General features: G+C 51.4%; 2 protein-coding genes across 4 annotated transcripts in view; both read left to right on the top strand.

Moving 5' to 3' along the window:
- The window catches only part of HSD17B14 (hydroxysteroid 17-beta dehydrogenase 14), a 32,798-nt gene extending 29,786 nt beyond the window's left edge, over positions 1 to 3,012 (top strand). Inside the window, exons 2-5 of the mRNA XM_066373967.1 lie at positions 1,698 to 1,793; positions 2,301 to 2,382; positions 2,737 to 2,804; positions 2,917 to 3,012. Of these exons, the coding sequence (XP_066230064.1) occupies positions 1,698 to 1,793; positions 2,301 to 2,382; positions 2,737 to 2,774 (216 nt within the window). The 3' untranslated portion in view covers positions 2,775 to 2,804; positions 2,917 to 3,012. The remainder of the gene's footprint in view (positions 1 to 1,697; positions 1,794 to 2,300; positions 2,383 to 2,736; positions 2,805 to 2,916) is intronic.
- A 1,952-nt stretch (positions 3,013 to 4,964) lies between these two features.
- On the top strand, positions 4,965 to 20,791 carry BCAT2 (branched chain amino acid transaminase 2). 3 transcript variants are annotated; one of them, XM_066373960.1, is made up of 11 exons: positions 4,965 to 5,153; positions 8,294 to 8,368; positions 8,973 to 9,176; positions 16,181 to 16,291; positions 16,380 to 16,499; positions 16,658 to 16,821; positions 18,137 to 18,279; positions 18,441 to 18,526; positions 18,733 to 18,873; positions 18,950 to 19,024; positions 19,875 to 20,791. In XM_066373960.1, the coding sequence occupies exons 1-11, from the start codon at positions 5,130 to 5,132 to the stop codon at positions 19,911 to 19,913; spliced, it is 1,182 nt and encodes a 393-aa protein (XP_066230057.1). In that variant the 5' UTR covers positions 4,965 to 5,129; the 3' UTR covers positions 19,914 to 20,791. The 3 variants fall into 3 exon arrangements, with proteins under 3 accessions (XP_066230057.1, XP_066230058.1, XP_066230056.1); XM_066373961.1 differs by lacking the exon at positions 4,965 to 5,153 and adding an exon at positions 5,236 to 5,370; XM_066373959.1 differs by lacking the exon at positions 4,965 to 5,153 and adding an exon at positions 8,178 to 8,199.
- The last annotated feature ends 116 nt before the right edge of the window (positions 20,792 to 20,907 follow it).

Raw genomic sequence — 20,907 nt, 5'->3', positions numbered from 1 at the left:
GACAGGGCCAGGCACATAATAGATCCTCAATAAATTCATTCACTTAACCAAAAGATATTTATTGAGCATCTACTATGTGCCAGACACCTTGATACTGGGGATGAAGCAAAATAAGAGTTTCAGTCATCCACTTGTGGATTTTCTATTCAGGTGGGATAGACAGAGAATAAGCAAATAACTAAGTAAAATATATATCAGAAGGGCAGTTGTGTCACAGGGAAAAGGAATCAGGAAGCAAGATGGGGACCCAGGGTGAGGCAGGTTGCAGTTTTAAGTAAATAGGATGGTCAGGGAAGCCATCACTGAGAATGTGACATTCGAACAGGATTTGAAGTTGCTGAGAGAGTAGGACTGTTCCATTTTAGCACTGAAACTGTGGACTGAATGTCCTATGTCCCCAGAAACCCTTTAGTCCTGGCCAAACCAGGACAGTTGGTCACCCTAAAAGTGAGTGTCATGGCTATCTTAAGAAAAGCATTCCAGGCAAAGGAAATAAACAGTAAGTGCAAAGGCCCTGAGGTCAGAACACTCAGGGTGTATTTGAAGATACAGCACTGAGAACAGGGTGGAGGCTGTTTTTGAGAGAGTAAAGTAGGTTTGAAAGACCTGGTGGGGTGAACCAGAAAGGGAACCAATCTAGAATCCCACTCTGAGAACCCCTGTGGAAAATGGCTTGTGCATGTTAATTTAGTGGTGGAAACAGGCCTTGTCTGGCCAGCTCAGCTGTCCAGATCAAGCAAGGGAAAGGATAGACTTTGAGTTTTCAAGGTCACAGGAAGTGAAAGAACTGAGAGACAGAGAGGGAGAGAGGGAGAGAGAGAGGGGGAGGGAGAGTTGAGAGAGTTTGTTTAGGGACCTCCAGGTAACCAGGGAGTTTCAGGGGAGAAGCTGGCAGAATATGGGATGTATTTCTTTTTTTCTCTTCTTTCTTTAGTGAGAGAGGGAGGGACAGACAGGATGGACAGGCAGGAAGGGAGAGAGATAAGAAGCATCAACTCATAATTGTGGCACCTTAGTTGTTCATTGATTGCTTCTCATACGTGCCTTGACGGGCGGTGGGGGCTCCAGCAGAGCCAGTGACCCCTTGCTCAAGCCAGTGACCTTTGAACTCAAGCCAGAGATCATGGGGTCATGTTTATGATCTCATGCTCAAGCCTGTGACCTTGGGGCTTCAGAACCTGGATTCTCAGAGTCCCAGGCTGACGCTCTATCCACTGCACCACCGCCTGGTCAGGCTGGGGTGTATTTCATGAAGCCCACCCACATCGCACTGAGTACAGAGTTCTCTGTAAAACTCAGAGAAACTGTCTTCCCCTTCATGAATAAAAGAGCTCCCTCCTATTTTTGCAAAAAGTGCAGCCATGTGGCATTTTTCTGTTTTGATATAGACAGGAGTTTGAATAACATACAAAGACCCAGAGAGAGAGGAGGACAAGGAAATAGGGACAGAAAAAGGGGTGGGGAAAAAGAGAAAAATCTCTTTCAGACTAGGAGAGACTCCTTCTGTGCGAGACCCAGAGACCCTGGGGTAAGCCAAAGAAGGTGCGCTCTGGAGCCCCAGTTGCTGTCCCTACAAGCCCCTAAGATCAACTAGTGGGCATACCAGAGAGACGGCCACTGACCCAGACATCAGGATGTTTTGGTGGGCTGGGGAGACCCAGGCCAAGGGTGGCTTACTCTACTTTCTGTCTCCGCAGCTTGCCCTGTGGAAGAGCCAGGGGAACGTCATCAACATCTCCAGCCTGGTTGGGGCAATTGGCCAGTCCCAGGCAGTCTCCTATGTGGCCACCAAGGTTAGGCTGTCAAGGGACACTGCTGCTTCCTTCCCTCTTAACCTGGCCCCCTAGGGACCTCAGACCTAAGGTATAAAAACCTGTAACATGTTGTCATGCACTAAGTGTCTCCAAAGAAATAGCCTAGTTCACTGCAACACAGCTGCAGGGGGAATGACTTCCCCGTTCTGATGCCAGGCTTGACCCCCGTGGTTGGAAGGAGAGGACACCAAGTGCGGGGCAGCTGTGTTGGGCTTGGCACTTTGCTTGATTGGTGTGTGAGCACGTGGCAGAGGCACGTGTGCATAGCCTATATAACGCTATGGGTGCTTGCACCTGTTGGAATCCATGGGAGTCCAAAAAGATCATAATAACAGGCTTTATTGAAAGGAAGAAAGGAACCCTGCCGGGCACTTCTCCAGAGAGAAGGGCACCGATTGCAGACTAGGGGTGAATTTTATAGTGTTTGGGAGAGCCTGAGGGGGTACTGAGTCAAAAGTTCTGGTATGTTCCCTTTTACAGTTTTAGGATTTCAGCTTTCTGGAATGCTCCTTCTTGGGGCAGGTTGACCAGCTTCCTGGAACTCTTCTGCCTCAGGGGCAATTGTCCAGTGAGTAAGGGTGAGGTCAGGCAGCCAGGTGGGACAACAAAAGGGCAGTTGGAAGTTCATATATCTATCAGTACCCAAGAAAGATGAGAGATGGGGGATTGCAAATGGCCGATTGCCTGCCTGCCACTGTGAGGCGCCATTTTACTGTTTGCCTGAAAGGTAATTTCCCCTGCTTGTGTGCTTGTCGGCTGTTGTGAGACTTTATTAAACGAATGGCCCACTTTCCGGCTCCGCAGTTTTTCTACCGTCTGTCCGAATCCAATGTGAACCTGCCTTGCCTCAGCCACCGGTATTACACCAGGGGTGTCTTGTCTTCCCTGGACTGAACTTTCTCCTTGATCATGTCTTCTGTAGGGGGTAGTAACAGCCATGACCAAGGCCTTGGCCCTTGATGAGAGTTAATATGGCATCAGAGTCAATTGGTGAGCAGCTCCAAGTGGGCTGGGAGCCTCCTGGGAACTGGGAAGACTGGGAGTGAGCCCAACACAGTGTTTGCTGTAGACCCACCTGACTGTCTCTTCTCCATCCCCCCAGTATCTCTCTAAGAAACATCTGGACCCCACTGTGAGAGGAGCTGGCAGCCTCAAGGCCTGCCCCTAAGGCCACAATCTGAGACAGCACATGGCCCAGGTAGGAATGGGGCCTGATCTGGATCTGGGTGGGGCAGAGGGAACAGCCTGTGACAGGGATGTGTGACAGGGTGTGTGGCAGTCTCCTGGGGGCTCCTCTTGACCTCTTTACCCCCTTGTCTCTCCCCAGCCCCTGGGCCGCATGGGCCAGCCAGTTGAGGTGGGGGCTGCCACGGTGTTCCTGGCCTCTGAAGCCAGCTTCTACACCGGCACTGAGCTGCTTGTGACTGGGGGTGCGGAGCTGGGGTATGGGTGCAAGGCCGGGCGGGGCTCCCCCATGGAGACCCCTGCCATCCCTTTCTGATGTCCCACATTTCCACTTGGGCTTCCGGAACTAGGACTCTCCCTCTCCAAATTCCAGCTTCTGCCCTCTGCCTTTTTGGTGCAGCCCCCTACTCTAGACATTTTAAAGTCTATTTACCAATGTGCCAAACCACCCCACACATTCCCTAAAAGCAATTTGTGGCTAGAAGGAGGGCATCATTATGTTTATTTTTCGTCCTTTATGAGTGCTGCCACACCAAGACCCCTTACCGCTCACCACAGTCCCGCATGCACGGACCCTCCACCCTCGACCCGAGGGAAGACAACTCCCAGACCTTATGGCAGGAGTCTTTCGCCAGGGGCTCCAGGGGAAAGTATTGCACGTTGGCTACACCTGTGCTCCAGTTAAAAGGTCCACAGGGGAGAGTAAATTAAGCTCTAATTAGGAGATAATGCAGGAGGTGAAGCCAGAGGGCCTCCTCTTTGTTCTGGAACTGCAGGGGAAAGGAGTTTTAACTTCGATGCCTGCAGAACTGGAGGGTGGCCGGTGCTAAAAGTGCTGAGGGAAGATGAGGCGGGAGACTGAGACTTCTGGGGACAGAAAGGAGGAGCTGGGTTCCGGACCCCTGCATATGGATGGGGAAGGAGGAAAAAGGAGAAACTGGGGGGCGCGGGCACCCCTGCTTTGGAGGGCTGACCCTGGATTCCCCCAGGTAGGGCGCGGGGCCCAGTCCCGGGTGTTTCCCCAGGTGAGGGGGTGGAGCTGCATGGCTGCTGCGGATTGGCCACCGCGGTGGGTGTGCCGCAGTCGCTGATTGGCAGGGGCGGGACAGAGACGGCTTGTAGGCGCCGCACCCCTCCATCCCCAGGCAGGGTGGTGAGGCGAGAGGGAAGAAAAACAGGAAGACACCCCACTGGGGGAACGTTTGGAATTTGACTGCCCTGGCTTGTGGCTGTTAGGCATGGGGGAAAGAATTTGGGGCAAAATGTCCCAGAGTAGAATTACGAAGGCACAGTGGTTTAGGGACGGAACATGAGGATACAGCAGGACTAGTTTGGGGTCATAGTAACCTGGATGCAGGAGCTGGGAGAACTCTGACCACAGAAGGTTTGGGCGGTACTGACCGAGGAGCAATTGGCTAACTCTGCCTCTGGGGGTCCTGATGTTGGGGAGACACTCAGGAAGGAGCGTAACCAGGAAATGCGGCTCACTGATAAATTGGTAGATTGAAAATTTGCGGGCCCCACTAATGAAAGAAAGGGGCTGGAAAGAGGGGTGGTGAACCGTGTGTGATTTTACCCCTTAAAAAGTTACAAAGAATACACATGTTCTTGTTGGAAGGAAAAATTACATTCAAACAGGGTTCTTGATGCAACCCATTCATCCCTACCAGCCACGCTCTTCAGAGGTGGTTTCCCAAAGTCCTTTTCCCTTTTCATTTACGCGATACACCCACCCACGTGTGTTGTGGTGTGCTTTTCCTTTTCACCAAGGAAGGGGTCGAGATCTGCGGAGGTCCTGGCCTTCCCCCCTCTTACCTCGGTCTGCTTTTCCTCAGCCACGCTTGGTGGCAGAACTTATTAAAATGCATTTTTGAAACCGCTGCATGCACGCTCTTGATCAGCAGGGGTGTAGCTGGAACAGATCAGGGATGGGGGCTGGGAGGAGGGTGTGTTTGGATGTAATCCCCTTTGCCCCGCGTGTCCCAGCGCATGCGCTTTGCAGCACGGCCCGTCTCCCCGAGGGCACCACGTAATAATGGCAGCCGGGGGTGCCGGGTGGGAAGGGGCGTGGACCGGGCGGAGCCGGAACGTCTTAATCTAGGGCGGGCATAGTTACCCGCCGCACCGACCATGGCTGCAGCTGCACTGGGCCAGGTGGGTTCGCACTGGGCCAGGTGGGTTCCTGACCCGGCGCCAGGGGTGGGGAGTCCCGCGGGGCGGCGTGCTTCGAGGAGGACCACTCGCCTGCAGCCCGGCAGGCGTGGCGGCGCCCCGCCCGCGCTCCGGTTCTGCTGTGCCGAGGAGGAGAAGATCCCCGTTGGAAAGAAGTACCGAGCTGCGGTGGGCGGAGGGAAGGAGACCCGGACGCGAGGTCTGAGGAGGGAAAAACATGGAGGAGGGCACAGTAATGGGGGGGATTAAGAAGGGAATAGTCAGTCGGTGGAAGCACCGACTGGGGCTTCCCAGTACCTATAGAGGAGGGGGTAAGATGAAGGCCAGAGTTCATCTTCAGGTCTGGACTGGGAATTGGATTCAAGACCCTGTTCTCTTGGAACTCAAGGTTAAGGCAGATGTGGGCTGCTGTGTCCCCCAAACCCTTTATCTGAAGCTCTGCACCTGAGTTGGAAATAGAGGCAGCTTCTCATTGTCAGAGTGACAGGTACTCCAGGCAAGACAGACAGTCCATTCTTGCTGATAAGATGTCAACCAGCAGAGTTTCCGGAGAGTCTACAATTTTAGAGAACAAGGTTTCTCGCGGGGAAAGAAACAGCGACAACTTCAGGAAGGGGGTCATTACAACCCTTGAAGCCACTACATATAACCTTGGGAGAAGTGTTTCCTGTTAACTTTGCACCTGACTCTGTCTGGGTCTCTTATCTCAGCTTAATAGCTGGGGAGATTTTTACTTTTTTGGACTCTTAGTGACCGATGGAGATAGGCCTGGGCTGTGACTGGGGCAATCTGGGCTTTTTGATGTGAACTGGGGATTGTGGTGGGACAGTCATGGGCAGTGATAGGGACAGCCTGGGGTTGGGCTGTGGAGAGTCTTAGGCTGTCAGAACAGTTCCGGTCTGTGATGAGAAAGTCCTGGATTGTGACAAAGACAGTTTTGGGCTTTAACTGGGACAGTTTGGAGGTGTGATAGGGACAGTCCCTAAGTGACATAGGGATAGCACTGTGCTATAATGGGGACTCTTCCTGGGCTGTGATGTGTGGGCAGTCCTGAAGTGTGAAAGACAATGCTAGACTACAATGGAGAGGCCCCTGGGCTTTGATGGGGACACTCCTGGCTTGTGTTGGGAGATGTGGTCTGGATTGTGGTGGGGTCAGTCCTGAGCTATAATGAGTTACAGTGGAGCCTCCATAATGTTACAGAGCCCTGTCCTCATTACTTAATTCAGCCTCACTATTACACCCTTTTTCTCAAAAGCCCATCTACCATCTAAGAGTTTCCTTTGGGCCCAACCCCTATGGTCTGGTGTGTCAGATGATCAGCTGAGGTGAGACCCCTGCCTCTAGAGAAATGTCCTGGGAAGATGAAGGTGGTTTCTGCCAGTGTGACAGGGACTCTATGACCAGTACAGAGTTCTCATCTGAGCCCTGTGCCCGGCACCTTCTCTGCCTGTGGGTGTGTTTTTCTGCCCCCTTTTCTCTCTCTCCTGGATACCCCTGTCTCTAAGCATAACTGAGATGGTTTCTCTCCAGATCTTGACATCATTCTGTCTCTTGCAGTCTTTCCTCATTTCTGTGGATCTCCCTTTCCCTTTGTTTTCTGTTGCTGAAGTCTGGGCTTCATCTATTTCTTTTTTTCTTTGTTCTCTTTCCCTCTGATTCCCTTTATTCCACCCTCAGTATTTTTTCTTGGTTTGCCCAGGCTTTACTTCCCCTGAGTTTCTCTCCCTCTTGTCTTGTCTCAGCGTCTCTTTCTTCTTATGATCATACCTACTATGGCATCTCGTGGTCTGATTTTCTGTCCTTTCAAGTTTGCTTTCTATTTCTGTGCCTCTTTTTCTCATTCTTGCTCTTCCCTCTTTTACTCTCTCTTATTTTTTTCCATTCTGGTTCTGTCTGATGGCTGCTCTCTTGCCCAGATGCAGTCTGTCTCCACCCTGAGCGTCCATGCTGTGGGTGTCCTGTTTCCTTCTGGGCAGAAGCTTGGCCACAGACTTATATGTGCTACATATTGCCACCTAGAGGCCATGTTTTGGAGCGACATCCTATTCATAGCAGAAGCCCTTTGCCCCACTCACTCTCCAGGCTACTCCTGACTTCATGGCCCAGACTTTAGGACACTGCAGCTACATAGCCCCTTCTCCCCATGACTCACCTACTGACCAGTCACCACTGCCATTCACATCCATTCTCACTGATCGTTGTTGGCTCATCCAGCTCACAGGGCAGGAGCAGGTTAGCTGTTGTCACCCCCAGCCTCATGACCCAGCTGCCTTCCCACTGGGCTGGGAAAAGCAGCATTGTGAGATCCAAGAGCACTGGGTAGAAGCCACCCTGCTGGACACAGCCAGACCTGCCCTCCCCTGCTGGCCTCAGGCAGGACCGCAAGAGAAGTGGTCATCTGGACAGTGTCTGTTGATGACTGGGTGACCTCCAGGTCCATGTGGCTACCCCTCTGCCCGGAGATCTGAAGGGAACTGGAATTACTGATGTCCAAAATGTGGGGGTGGGAGTTCCAAGTAATCTGAATTCAGTGGATCCAATACCCTGAAAGAATATGGACTTGAACTCCCACATCTGAGTGGGGAGTGGCCGGGGGCCTGGACTTCTGGGACTGAGGGAGGAGGGGCTGGGGGTATAGATCCTGGGCCCTGGGGGAGCATGACCTGTAGGTTCCCTCCTTTTCTAACTCTTATCGGGATTTGGGCCCCCCAATGAGGCCTTCACTTACCTGCTTACCGCGGTGCCGGTCAGGTCGTCTTCTGCCTGAACTGGTTTCAGGGCAGGGGCCAAAGTTCCCTGGGGTGGGAGGTGCCTGTGTTTGACTTTGCCCAGCATGGAGGAGGGAATAGGAGCTAATTCAGCTTTTCCTAGGGATAGCCCTTGTGGGGCAGGGAGGGACTTGGCCTCCTTTGGAATCCCTTCCTGTTACATGCTGATCCGGACAGAGGAAAAGACTTGACCAGGCCACATGGCCTGTCTAGAGTGCACTGGGCCTGGGCCAGAGTGGGCCAGAGGGACCTCCCAAGTGAAGTAGGGGCATTCCAAGGAAGGAGTAGTTGCCAAGGCCTCCTGCTTGCTCTCTCCTGTCCTCACCACCTTTCTTTTGTCCCTATTCCCAGATTTGGGCCCGAAAACTTCCTTCTGTCCCTTGGCTTCTATGTGGTCCCAGAAGATATGCCTCATCCAGTTTCAAGGTAAAAAGGGCCAGAGGCGGATTAAGGTCGGTTGGGGCCCCAGCACAGAAGAAAATATTGGGCCTCTTAAAAAAGGGAAAATAAAAATACATGTTAACCATATTTTTAAATAAATAAAAAATATTATGTACTGTTAATGTTAAAACTGCACATATAAAACCAAACTTGGTGTCATAAGAAAAAAGTGTAAAGTTGGGGTTTTGTGGGGCCTTTTAGAAGTTGGGGCCCAGGGCATATGCCCGGTTTACTCGCCGTTAAATCTACATCTGGGAGGGGTTATACTTTTAGATCTCAAGGAAGAGGGGTTGGGGCCTAAACTCTGGGTCTAAGGAATGAGGAGGCTGTAGGTAGTATTTGGGAATCTCCAAAAAGTTTGGGATTCAAAGGTCAAGGTGCAAGGCAATGGGATGGATATAGCCTAATTGCCTGTCATCTGGCTGTGGGAGAGTTGAAACTGCATGTCCCAGAACCCCCTGAGGTCACAGGACCCTCTTCTCTCTGGGTCCTTGCCCCAGAGCTTCATGGGAGTTATAGTTTTTTTCCAGTTTGGAGGTTGTTGCCAGATTTGAGGATACCTACCTGGGTGTCCCTCCTTTTTTCTTAGGCTGCAGAGCTGCAGGTGGAAATGACACAGAAGCCACATAAGAAGCCTGACCCCAACGAGACCCTGGTGTTTGGGAAGACATTCACCGACCACATGCTGATGGTGGAATGGACTGAGAAGAACGGCTGGAGCCGGCCCCGAATCCAGCCCTTCCAGAACCTCACGCTGCACCCGGCCTGCTCCGCTCTCCACTACTCACTGCAGGTTCAAGGGGCGGCCTCCACTCTCGCTTCTGCAGCTCTTCCCTCCTGCTGCGTCTGCTGCCAGGTCCCCCTCCTCGGGTCTGCTTTCTGTGTTTTTTCTTCCTATGGACTCATTCTCTGTCTTTAGAGGCCTCTCACGTTCCAGGCCTGTGCTGGGCGATGCTGGATCTCCAGATGAGCAGATCCAGTTCCTGCACTTGAAAACCCCATGTTTTGGTTACAAGCTAGTGTGATCTAAGAGTTGTCGGAGGCAGCGAGGCATCGCGAGAGACCCAAAGAGGGAGGGACCCAATCCTACCTCTAATTGGAAAGAAAGAAAGACAAGTAGGGTCTGTCTGGGCAAAGAGGAGAGCTTAGGGTATTAAAGGGGGAGGGGATAGCCAGTACAGAGAAGTACAAAGAAGAGTCCAGCATATTAGGGGGAATTGTGGGATTGGAATGTGGTGGAGAAGGACGGCATCAGGACCACAGAGGGGGTAAGGGGCTTGGACCTTGTCAAAGGCACTGGAACCATGGAGGCTCTGCGCAGGCATGGGGCAGGGCCAGCACTGGGTCCAGTGAGTCCCCTCTCAGGACACCTGGAGGGTGAGCTGGAGCTGTAAAGCCAGGAGGCCAGTCTGGGCTGAAAGTCCAGAGTGGAGAAAATAGGTAGATGTGGAGGCCTGAGCTGGGGCTGGAGCTGGGGCTGGACGGGAGGGGACGGGGAAGAGATTCGGGGACATGAGGGGGTGGCAGGCTGGGCGTGAGAAGGGAACAGAGGGCTGAGGATGGTGCTCAGAGGTTTGGCCAGGTGATCAGGTAGTCTATATATGGGGACTCAGGAGGTGGATCGGCTTTGTGGGGCTCGGTGAAGGGTCTGTGAGGAGAGATATCCAGGTAGCATTTACTTAACAACTTAAAGCTATGGCTGGAAGCACAGTCTTCTGAGGAAAGTTTATCTGTGACAGGATTTGAATGAACATATTATAACTCTAGTAGCTGTTTGCAGGTTGTTGTTTTTTTTAATAAAAATATAGAAAATTTTCTTTTTGTGTGGGTGACAGAGAGAGAGAGACAGAGAGGGACAGATAGAGACAGACAGGAAAGGAGAGAGATGAAAAGCATCAATTCTTCGTTGCGGCACCTTAGTTGTTCATTGATTGCTTTCTCATATGTGCCTTGACGGGGGTGGGGTTGGAGCGGCTACAGCAGAGTGAGTGACCCCTTGCTCAAGCCAGCGACCTTGGGTCCAAGCTGCTAAGCTTTTGGGCAAACCAGATGAGCCTTCGCTCAAGCTGGCGACCTCGGGGTTTCGACCCTGGGTCCTCTGCGTTCCAGTCTGACACTCTATCCACTGTGCAACACCCTGGTCAGGCTCTATTTTTTTCAAAAAATTTTTTATTGATTTTACAGAGCAAGGAGGTGTGTATGGGGGGAACAAGGAGTACCAGCTCATAATTGCTTCACTTTAGTTATTCATTGCTTGCTTGTTGTATGTGCCTTGACCAGGCAAGCCCAGGGTTTCAAACTGACGACCTCAGCATTCCAGGTTGACGCTCTATCTACTGGGCCACCACAGGCCAGGCCAGGTGTTGTTGTTTTTTTTTTAATTTATTGATTGGTTTTAGAGAAAGAGAGAGAGAGACAGAAACATTGATCTCTTTCTGTATGTGCCCTGACTGGGGATCAAACTGGCAAACTTTGTGTATTGGGATAACGCTCTTACCGACCCAGCTATCCGGCCAGGGCTAGCTGTTTATAGTTTGAGTAATTGTTGTTCCTCAGGTATAATTCTGTGACATTAGGCGTGTTTTCCTTTAAAGAATTTTGAGGGCTTTCCCCCCACGTACTCCAGACTTTTGACTAGAACCAGTCCATCCTGTGCAGAGGAGACACCTTTGGCAGCAGTTAGACCAAGGATGGATAGCCAGGTTATGACCATGGGAAGGTGGTGTTTGGAGACCATCATTTACTTACCTCTCTGTCCTCCAGCTGGGGACCCAGCACTTCACTTGAGTGGGCGCCGATGAAAGGGTTTAGAAGCCATGGCATACAAAATAGACGTTTTTGGCCATCTGTCTGCTTTAAGGCGCATGGGGAACTGAGAGCACGGGAGAATCACGTTCCCTAGTCATCTTTACTCTGGGGCAGGGGTCAGGGAACTTTTTGGCTGAGAGAGCCATAAACGCCACATATTTTAAAATGTAATTTCGTAAGAGCCATACAATGACCCATGTACGTTATGTATTATCCAGTAAAAATTTGGTGTTGTCCCGGAGGGACAGCTGTGATCGAGTCCAGCCACCCGCAACCATGAACATGAATGGTAGGAAATGAGTGGATTGTAATACATGAGAATGTTTTATATTTTTAACATTATTTTTTTTTACTGAAGATTTGTTTGCAAGCCAGATGCAGCCATCAAAAGAGCCACATCTGGCCTGACCTGTGGTGGCGCAGTGGATAAAGCGTCGACCTGGAAATGCTGAGGTCACCGGTTCGAAACCCTGGGCTTGCCTGGTCAAGGCACATATGGGAGTTGATGCTTCCAGCTCCTCCCCCCCTTCTCTCTCTCTGTCTCTCCTCTCTCTCTCTCTCTCTCTCTCTCTCTCTCTTTCTCTCTCTCTCTGTGTCTCCCTCTCCTCTCTAAAATGAATAAATAAAAAAAATAAAATTAAAAAAAAGGAGCCACATCTGGCTCGCAAGTCATAGGTTCCCAACCCCTGCTCTGGGGCATGTGTGGAATAGCAGATGGACCACTTGTATTGTTATGTATTTTTTTATTATCATGTTAATAATATGCATCCAGAATAATATATAAAACATCTGCTTTCTGTTCTTATTCCCCTTTATTTAAATTTTTTATTTTTATTTTTTTTTTGTATTTTTCTGAAGCTGGAAACAGGGAGGCAGTCAGACTCCCGCATGCGCCCGACTGGGATCCACCCGGCACGCCCACCAGGGGGCGATGCTCTGCCCATCTGGGGCATTGCTCTGTTGTGACCAGAGCCACTCTAGTGCCTGGGGTAGAGGCCATGGAACCATCCCCAGCCCCGGGCCATCTTTTGCTCCAATGGAGCCTTGGCTGCGGGAGGGGAAGAGAGAGACAGAGAGGAAGGAGAGGGGGAGGGTGGAGAAGCAGATGGGCACTTCTCCTGTGTGCCCTGGCCGGGAATTGAACCCTGGACTTCTGCACGCCAGGCCGACACTCTACCACTGAGCCAACCGGCCAGGGCCTAATTTTTAAATTTTTATTTGGAGTGTTTTTTCATTAAAATAGTTTTTAAAATGGTCATATGTTCACACAGTTCGGAATTTTTTTTTAATTTATTTATGGAACTTTAAAACATTTTTTATTTATTGATTTTATCGAGAGAGGAAGGGAGATAGAGAGAGAGAGAGAGAAGAACATTGATCTGTTCTATTCCTGCATGTGCCCTGACTAGGGATTGAACTGGCAACTTCTGCGCTTTGGGACGATGCTCTAACCAACTGCGCTCTCCGGCCAGCGCCACATAGTTCAGAATTCTAAATGTAAAAGAAGAAATGTACCTCCCCAGCTCTGCAGCCTGTTGCCGCCCTCCCACAGCTGCCCCAGTGACCAGTTCCTGTGTTTTTCTAGAGTTCTGCTTTCTAGATATCAACACTGACATTGTTGCCATTCTTTTCATGCAAAAGGTAGCAGACTGTACACTCATTCCTTGGCATCTTGCTTTTTTCCTTTAATGCATCTTAGAAATTCTTGAGTGTCCTTTAAGAGCTTTTTCTTTCTTTTTGCTGCTGTATAGGTATCCCCTATTGTAGGACACTTAGGTTATTTCTAGTCTGGTGCTATCATAAACAATGTTGCAATCAACAATCTTATAAACCTGTCACTTTCAGTGCAAGTTTATCTTTCCAGTTTATAGAACTGTTGAGTCGAAGTGTATGTGAGCCAATAATTGTGATGGATATTGCCACATCCACCCCAATGGAAGTTACATCAATTTCCATATCCACCAGAAGAACCTGTTATCCCCACACCCTGGATGACTCTTGTCAGACTTTTAGATAGCAACAGAGCTATTTTTATCTCCTGAGGGGGAGGCTCTACTGTGCCATCCTCAGCACCTGGGGCCAACTCATTCAAATCAATTGAGCCGTGGCTGCAGGAGGAGAAGGGAGAGAGAGAAAGAGAGAGGAAGAAGGGGGAGAGGGAGGGGTGGAGAAGCAGATGGTCGCTTCTTTGTACCCTGACCAGGAATTGAATCTGGGACTTCCACACGCAAGGTCAACACTCTACCACTGAGACAACTGGCCAGGGCTATGTCAAAGTAATTTAAAAAAAATTTTTTTTTTTTTTTGCATTTTTCTGAAGCTGGAAACAGGGAGAGACAGTCAGACAGACTCCCGCATGCATCCGACCGGGATCCACCCGGCACGCTCTGCCCACCAGGGGGCGATGCTCTGCCCATCCTGGGCATCGCCATGTTGGGACCAGAGCCACTCCAGCGCCTGAGGCAGAGGCCACAGAACCATCCCCAGCGCCTGGGCCATCTTTGCTCCAATGGAGCCCTGGCTGCGGGAGGGGAAGAGAGAGACAGAGAGGAAGGCGCTGCGGAGGGGTGGAGAAGCAAATGGGCGCTTCTCCTATGTGCCCTGGCCAGGAATCGAACCCGGGTCCTCCGCACGCTAGGCTGACGCTCCACCGCTGAGCCAACTGGCCAGGGCCTAAAAAAATTTTTTTAAATCATTTTTTAGAGAGGAAGGGAGAGAGAGAGAGAGTAACATCAATTTGTTGCTCTGTTTATTTATGCATTCACTGGTTGTTTCTTGTGCCAACTGAACCCACAACCTTGGTGTATGTGTATGATGTTCCAACCAACTTAGCTACTCAGCTAGGGTCTCAAAGTAATTTTAATTTCATTTTCCCTCTGATTAGGAAGTTGGCCATCTTTTCACAAACATAATTGCCATTATTATTTCCTTTCTGTGAACCATTTATTTATTTTTTTCCTTTCTGTGAACCATTTATTTTTTAGGTGGGGTGGGTTTTAAATAAATTAAAAATTTTATTTGTAGGAGTACCTTGTATATTAGATAAACTATTTGTGATATGAATTGAAATTGTCTCCCCAGCTTTATTTATTTATTTATTTATTTATTTATACAGAGACAGAGTCAGAGAGAGGGATAGACAGACAGGAATGAAGAGAGATGAGAAGCATCAATTATCAGTTTTTCGTAGTGACACCTTAGTTCAGGGGTCCTCCCCAAACTTTTTACACAGGGGGCCAGTTCACTGTCCCTCAGACCGTTAGAGGGCCGGACTATAAAAAAACTATGAACAAATCCCTATGCACACTGCACATATCTTATTAAAGTAAAAAAACAAAATGGGAACAAATACAATATTTAAAATAAAGAACAAGTAAATTTAAATCAACAAACTGACCAGTATTTCAATGGGAACTGTGGGCCTGCTTTTGGCTAATGAAGTGGTCAGTGTTCCATATTTGTCACTGCTAGCCATAACCGCAGCGGCGCCGCCACATACGGTACTCTAGGAGCACAGGATGCAGATGCTCACTGATCACCAATGAAAGAGGTGCCCCTTCTGGAAGTGTGGCAGGGGCCGGATAAATGGCCTCGGGGGCCGCATGCTGTAGTTTGGGGACCCCTGCCTTAGCTGTTCATTGATTGCTTTCTCATATGTGCCTTGACCGCGGGCCTTCAGCAGCCCGAGTAACCCCTTGTTCAAGCCAGCAACCTTGGGTCTAAGCTGGTGAGCTTTTTGCTCAAACCAGATGAGCCTGCGTTTAAGCTGGCAACCTTGGGGTCTCAAACCTGGGTCGTCTGCATCCCAGTCAGACGCTCTATCCACTGCGCCACTGCCTGGACAGGCTTCCCAGTTTTATTTTTATGCAGTCAAATGTATCTTAATTTTTTTTTTAATTTATTGACTTGAGAGAGAGAGGAAGGGGGAGAGAGAGACAGAAATCAATCTGTTTTTTCACTTATTTATGCATTTATTGGTTGATTCTTATATGTGTACTGACCGTGTTCAAACCTGAGACCTTGGCATATTGGGACGATGCTCTAACCATCTGAACTAACCAGCCAGGACAACTTTTTTTTTTTATATTAAAAAGTTTTTATTACAGGAAACTTCAAACATAAAAGTAGAGTAATATGGCCCTGGCTGGTTTGCTCAGTGGTAGAGTGTCAGCCTGGCATGCAAGAGTCCCGGTTCGATTCCTGGCCAGGGCACAGGAAAAGCACCCATCTGCTTCTCCACCCCTCCCCCTCTCCTTCCTCTCTGTCTCTCTCTTCCCCTCCTGCAGCTTGAGCTCCATTGGAGCAAAGTTGGCCCGGGTGCTGAGGATGGCTCCGTGGTCTCCATCTCAGGCGCTAGAATGACTCTGGTTGCAACAGAGTGATGCCCCAGATGGGCAGAGCATCACCCCTTGGTGGGCGTGCTGGGTGGATCCCGGTCGGGCACATGCGAGAGTCTGTCCGACTGCCTCCCTGTTTCCAACTTCAGAAAAATACAAAAAAAAAAAAAAAAGTAGAGTGATAGGACCTACCCCTCCCCTCACCCTGCTTCACCAGTTAGCATGGCTGGTCACAATCTTGTTTAATTTGGACTTCCCCCTTTCGGTAGGATTTTGAAGCAAATCCTGGACATTGTATTATTTTATCCATAGTTATTTCAGTGTTTTTTGTTTTTTTTTTAAACACAAGGACTCTTTAAAAACATAACTCCGACACCATCATCAGTCCTGAGAACCAGTACCAGTGACATGGCTTGGGCAGCATGTCCTGTCTGTCCCGTCTCTGGGCCACTTTCTCTGGCCTCTGTTCTTGGCTTTCTCAAGCATCTCTGTGTCTTGTCGCTCTGCGTCTCTGTCTCTTCTCTCTTTTCCTCTGTGTGCTCAGCGGGTTCGTCTCTCCCCAGTTGTGTCCACTTCTGTGTTCATGTGCTTGTGTCAGGTTCTGTCTTGGTGTCCCCCTGTCTCCTCCTGACCGCCCGCCCGTCCCCCGCAGCTCTTTGAGGGCATGAAGGCGTTCAAAGGCAGCGACCGGCAGGTGCGCCTCTTCCGACCCTGGCTCAACATGGACCGCATGCTGCGCTCGGCGCTGCGCCTCTGCCTGCCGGTGAGGGGCCCTGGCCACCCTGGTGGAGGGGGGTGTGGAGTACAGCGAGGGCCACCTGAAGCCCCTGACTCGCTGGAATCCCGTGCAGAGTTTTGACAAGGTTGAGTTGCTAGAGTGCATCCGCCGGCTGGTGGAAGTGGACAAGGACTGGGTTCCGGACAGCCCCGGCTCCAGCCTCTACGTGCGGCCTGTGCTCATCGGGAACGAGGTGGGCTCGACTCTCTGTGCTGGGGCGGCGTGGGGGGCTGGGTACCCGCTGGGGTGAGGAATCTTAGAGGGAAGGGCTGGGGACCCAGACTCCTGGGTCAGGGGAGGGCGGGAGGCCTGGGCCCCTGGGTTCCTGATGCCCCCGTCTGCCCACCACAGCCCTCGCTAGGTGTCGCCAGTTCCACGAGAGCCCTCCTGTTCGTCATTCTCTGTCCTGTGGGCGCATACTTCCCTGGAGATGCCATGAACCCTGTCTCCCTCCTGGCTGACCCAGGATTCATCCGGGCCTGGGCGGGTGGGGTTGGAGACTGCAAACTGGGGGGGTAAGTGGTCCCACTCTAACCCCCCACGGTGTGGTCCACCGGATGTCAGAGATGCAACTTGTAGTGCCCATGTTTTGGGCTGTGTCTTTGGATCCCTTCCTGTTCTGTTTTACATGGTTGGGGCAGCTCTGCCCTCAAAATGGGATGTGATGTCATTGGCACCATGGTGGTGAGGGTGGTGTGTTTGTGTGTTGGGGGGTGGGGTGGGGTTGTATGGAGGTGAGTGGAGAAACTAGGATTGGCCCTTTGGGAAGCCTCCAGAACTAAGTTTATACTTAGTTCATTGATCTCACCCCCAGGCAGCCTACCCTGAACACCCAGGCTTGCCCCCTCCCCCACCCAGCTTCCCTAGGCCTTTGGGCCACCAGAGCACATCACTCTGTGTGTGGACTTGCTGTGGAGGTTTGTTCAGGACAGCAGGGAGGGTCTCTTGGTTGGTTATTGAGACAGAGACTGGAGTGTGGCATGTGGGGATAGCAGGTGTGGGTACAGCTGGGGGTTCTCTCAGGCACTTTCAAATCACCACCTTCTGAGAACTTCTGGGGGCCGGGCCGTACATGGAGCGGAGCGGGGGACAGATGAGTCAGGCCTAGCCCCTGCCCTCCAGGGGCTCCCAAGGGCTCTGATGGAGGGGACGGGCATTTTCAAAGTCTTCACAGAGGAGATGGTGACACCCCAACTGAGTCTGAAGGGTGGGAAGGAGATGGTTGTTTGGGTAGGAAAGATGGTAAGCAACTTCCAATCCTGGAAATCGTAAGTAAGGGGCGGGGAGGAGAGCAGGGCACAGAAGTTGTCAGACAAGAAAAATAAGTCTGGTACAAAGCAGGCCAGGCCCTGAACGCCAGGCAGAAGGTCTGTGATCTTGTCCCAGAGATGTGGGGAGCCACAGGAGCCTTGTGGGCGAGGGGGGTGTGAAGCCAGCTTTGGGTGAGGGACAGTGTTAAAGCTATGGGAAATCACTGAGGTGGCCCAACTTACTGGGGGAGTCCAGAGGAGGCCAGAGCCCAGCCTGGAGGTGTGGAAGTGCCTCTGAGAGTAGGTGACGTCATGGATTTTAAAGTTCACTTGGGAAGTTGGATGAGGAAGGTGGTCCCAGCTGATGGACTTGTGACCTGGAGAGTGGGAGGAAGGGTGGACAGACCACTTAGAGCCTTATTCCCAAGCTGCTGGCCAGAAAGTCTGTCCTGGGTGTACTGAGGAGCCACAAGGGAGGGCTTTGAGCTGGGGAGGAGCGGGATCAGTCTTGGTATGGAAAGACCCATCTAGGGCCCTGTTGGGTTCCCGTGCCCTCGTCAACCATGTTTTCCTCTGTCAGGAATTATGGGCCCACAGTGTTTGTGCAGCAGGAGGCAAAAAGCAAGGGCTGTGAGCAGGTCCTCTGGCTGTATGGGCCTGACCACCAGCTTACCGAGGTGGGCACCATGAACATCTTCATCTACTGGACCCATGAGGATGGGGGTGAGCCTACCCATGACCCAACCCAAACCCTGGGGCCAGTGGGTGCTACCATAACTCCGAGCAGGCTGCAGGTCCCAGGGGCTGGGGATTGGGGTGGGTGCTGAGGATGAGAGGGTGTGCATGAGGGTGTGAGGTGACACCCCCCCTCACACCTGCCCCAGTGCTGGAACTGGTGACGCCCCCGTTGAACGGTGTCATCCTGCCTGGAGTCGTCAGACACAGTTTGCTGGACCTGGCCCGGACCTGGGTGAGTGAGGCTGTGGGGCCTTCAGGCAGTGGCAGGGGTGGCTGCTGCTGTGGCAGGGGGCCGGTGCATTGAGAGGCTGGGCACTCTGGCTGTCTCTGTCCCTCTCTCTCTATCTCCTCTTGCGTTCTCTGCCTTTCACAGCTTCCTTAGGGCGGGGAAGCAGGGCTGCCCGCCGGGCTCATGTGTGTCTGCTTTTTGCCCTGCAGCAGGAGTTCCGGGTGGTGGAGCGCCAGGTCACCATGAAGCAGGTGTTGCGAGCACTGGAGGAGGGTCGGGTTCGGGAAGTCTTTGGCTCAGGCACTGCTTGCCAGGTCTGCCCTGTGCATCGAATCCTGTACCAAGGCAAGGTAGGCGGGGCTGCCACTGGAGGCGGGAGGGATGACCGCAGGGGCCTGGTCGTCAGGGCACCACATTCTTCCCTAGAACCTCCACATCCCCACCATGGAAAATGGGCCAGAGCTAATCCTCCGCTTCCAGAAGGAGCTGAAGGCAATCCAGGTGAGGTGCACTCGCCAGGAGGTGGGCTGGTGGCTTGTTCCCCAGAGGAGTTCCCATCCCATGAGCTTCTGGTCTGAGAGCTGATTGCCCCCTCAGTTGTCCCCTGAGATGATAACCGACCCTCGCATTGGCCTCTAGGCTCCTGACTGAATCAGTTCTTGAGCCTCGGGCTCAGTGACCCTTTCCTGCCTGCCTCTGAAGCCCTAGCTTGAGAAGCCTCTTTCCCTGTACGTCTGCAGACCCCTGATGTCCTTCCGCTGGGAGAAATCCCCTTCCCGTGAACTTCTGGGATTTGAGGCCCACAAAAGTCCACTAGATTCCCCTGGAGCCCTGGGCTATCCGTTTGGCCTGAGAAATTTCTCCCACAAGCCTCTGGACACCCCCCCCCCGGGGGGGGGGCAGGACTATTTCCTCTCATGAGCCTCTGGAAGTATTTTCATTTGTCTGAGCCAAGATTTCTTTCCCGTGAACCTCTGGGCTCAATTCCTGCCACTTGATCTAGAGCTACTTTTCCTGTGAGCTTCTGGAAACCCCTGTGCATCGGGATCTAGAACTACACTTCTCTTGACTATCGGGCTTTCTCAGCTGCCCCCCCCCCCCCCCCGCCACCTCCCAGCTCTCAGGGCCTTAGAATAACTCATTTGCAGAACTATACCTCCCTTAAGCCTCTGAGCCATCTTTGCAATGATTCCCCCTTCCCATGGTTGCCAGCAGGTGCAAAGAAGTAGATTACATTTCCTATGGGGACCTGGGGCACCGCTCCACAAGCACTCAGCCTGGGATGTCCCATGTCTGCTGGGTGTTGCAGGGTGACCTCTCTCTCACTCTCTGCCCCTCTCTTGTACTGCAGTATGGAGGAAAAGCCCACGAGTGGATGCTCCCGGTGTGACGCTGCAGGCTGTGCCTGGCTACCCCTCGGATCAACCGGCTGATCTAACAGCATCTCTTTGCAGCCGGACCCTCACATCAACGACTCACCTGAAGTGCAATATGAATTAAAAGGCGTGGGGAGCCGGGACGCCTGGGTCTCTGGCGCCCCCACGTGGTTGCTACACTCCCAAAGCCATTAGGGCAGGACCCAGGCGTCTTGGCCCCTAGCTCTGCCTCTCAGGCCTGGGGGTTTTGGACTCTTCTCCGCTGCTCAGTGTTGAGGGGTCAACACTCCTTGGCCTAGTTTTCGCACCTCTCTGTTCTCAGGCCAACTCTCCCAAGTGCTGTCGTTTGTTTTATATATTTTTTGTCTTTGCTACAATTCTGAAATAATGCCAAATACAAGACATTATCTGTCATCTCCATTGATGCAACAACTTAGGGACTCTACGGTCCTAACCAGGAGTCCCGGTGCTCTGCCCGGTTCATTTTCAATCGGAGCCCCCAGTTTCCTGGCGGTTTCTCTGCTGTGGTAGATTCTATCGCTTCGTCACAAACAAACTTAGCTTCTTCACCCGCTGATGGGCGCCTGACTCCTCCAGCTCGGGGACAGCCCCGCTGTACATGCAGTCACTGGGCCATGCTTAGGTGAAGCAGGGAAATTTTGGGGATACATATTCACATTTCAGATAACCCTCTTGCATTGTCTAATTAGAGGTCAACTCTTAAAAAAAAATTCCCTAATAGCTGTGACCATGGGGAAGTGAGTTTATTACTCTGAGCCTCAGTTTTCTCATTTTTAAAATGAGGATAAGAGTGTGCATCCATTAAGGCCCAACAAGATTAAATTAGTTATTACATGTAAAGTGCTTAAAACAATAAAGACGAACAAATATATGGTGATGGAAAATGATTTGATTTTGGGTGATAGACACACAACACAACAGTTCAAATGCTACAGAGATGTTTACCCAAAACCTATGTACTCTTGGATCAATGTCATCCCGTTAAAT

This window comes from Saccopteryx leptura, chromosome 3, assembly GCF_036850995.1.
Source record: "Saccopteryx leptura isolate mSacLep1 chromosome 3, mSacLep1_pri_phased_curated, whole genome shotgun sequence".
Lineage (NCBI taxonomy): Eukaryota > Metazoa > Chordata > Mammalia > Chiroptera > Emballonuridae > Saccopteryx > Saccopteryx leptura.
The sequence above is the reverse complement of the archived record's forward strand: the minus strand, read 5'-3'. Positions and strand labels throughout refer to the sequence as shown.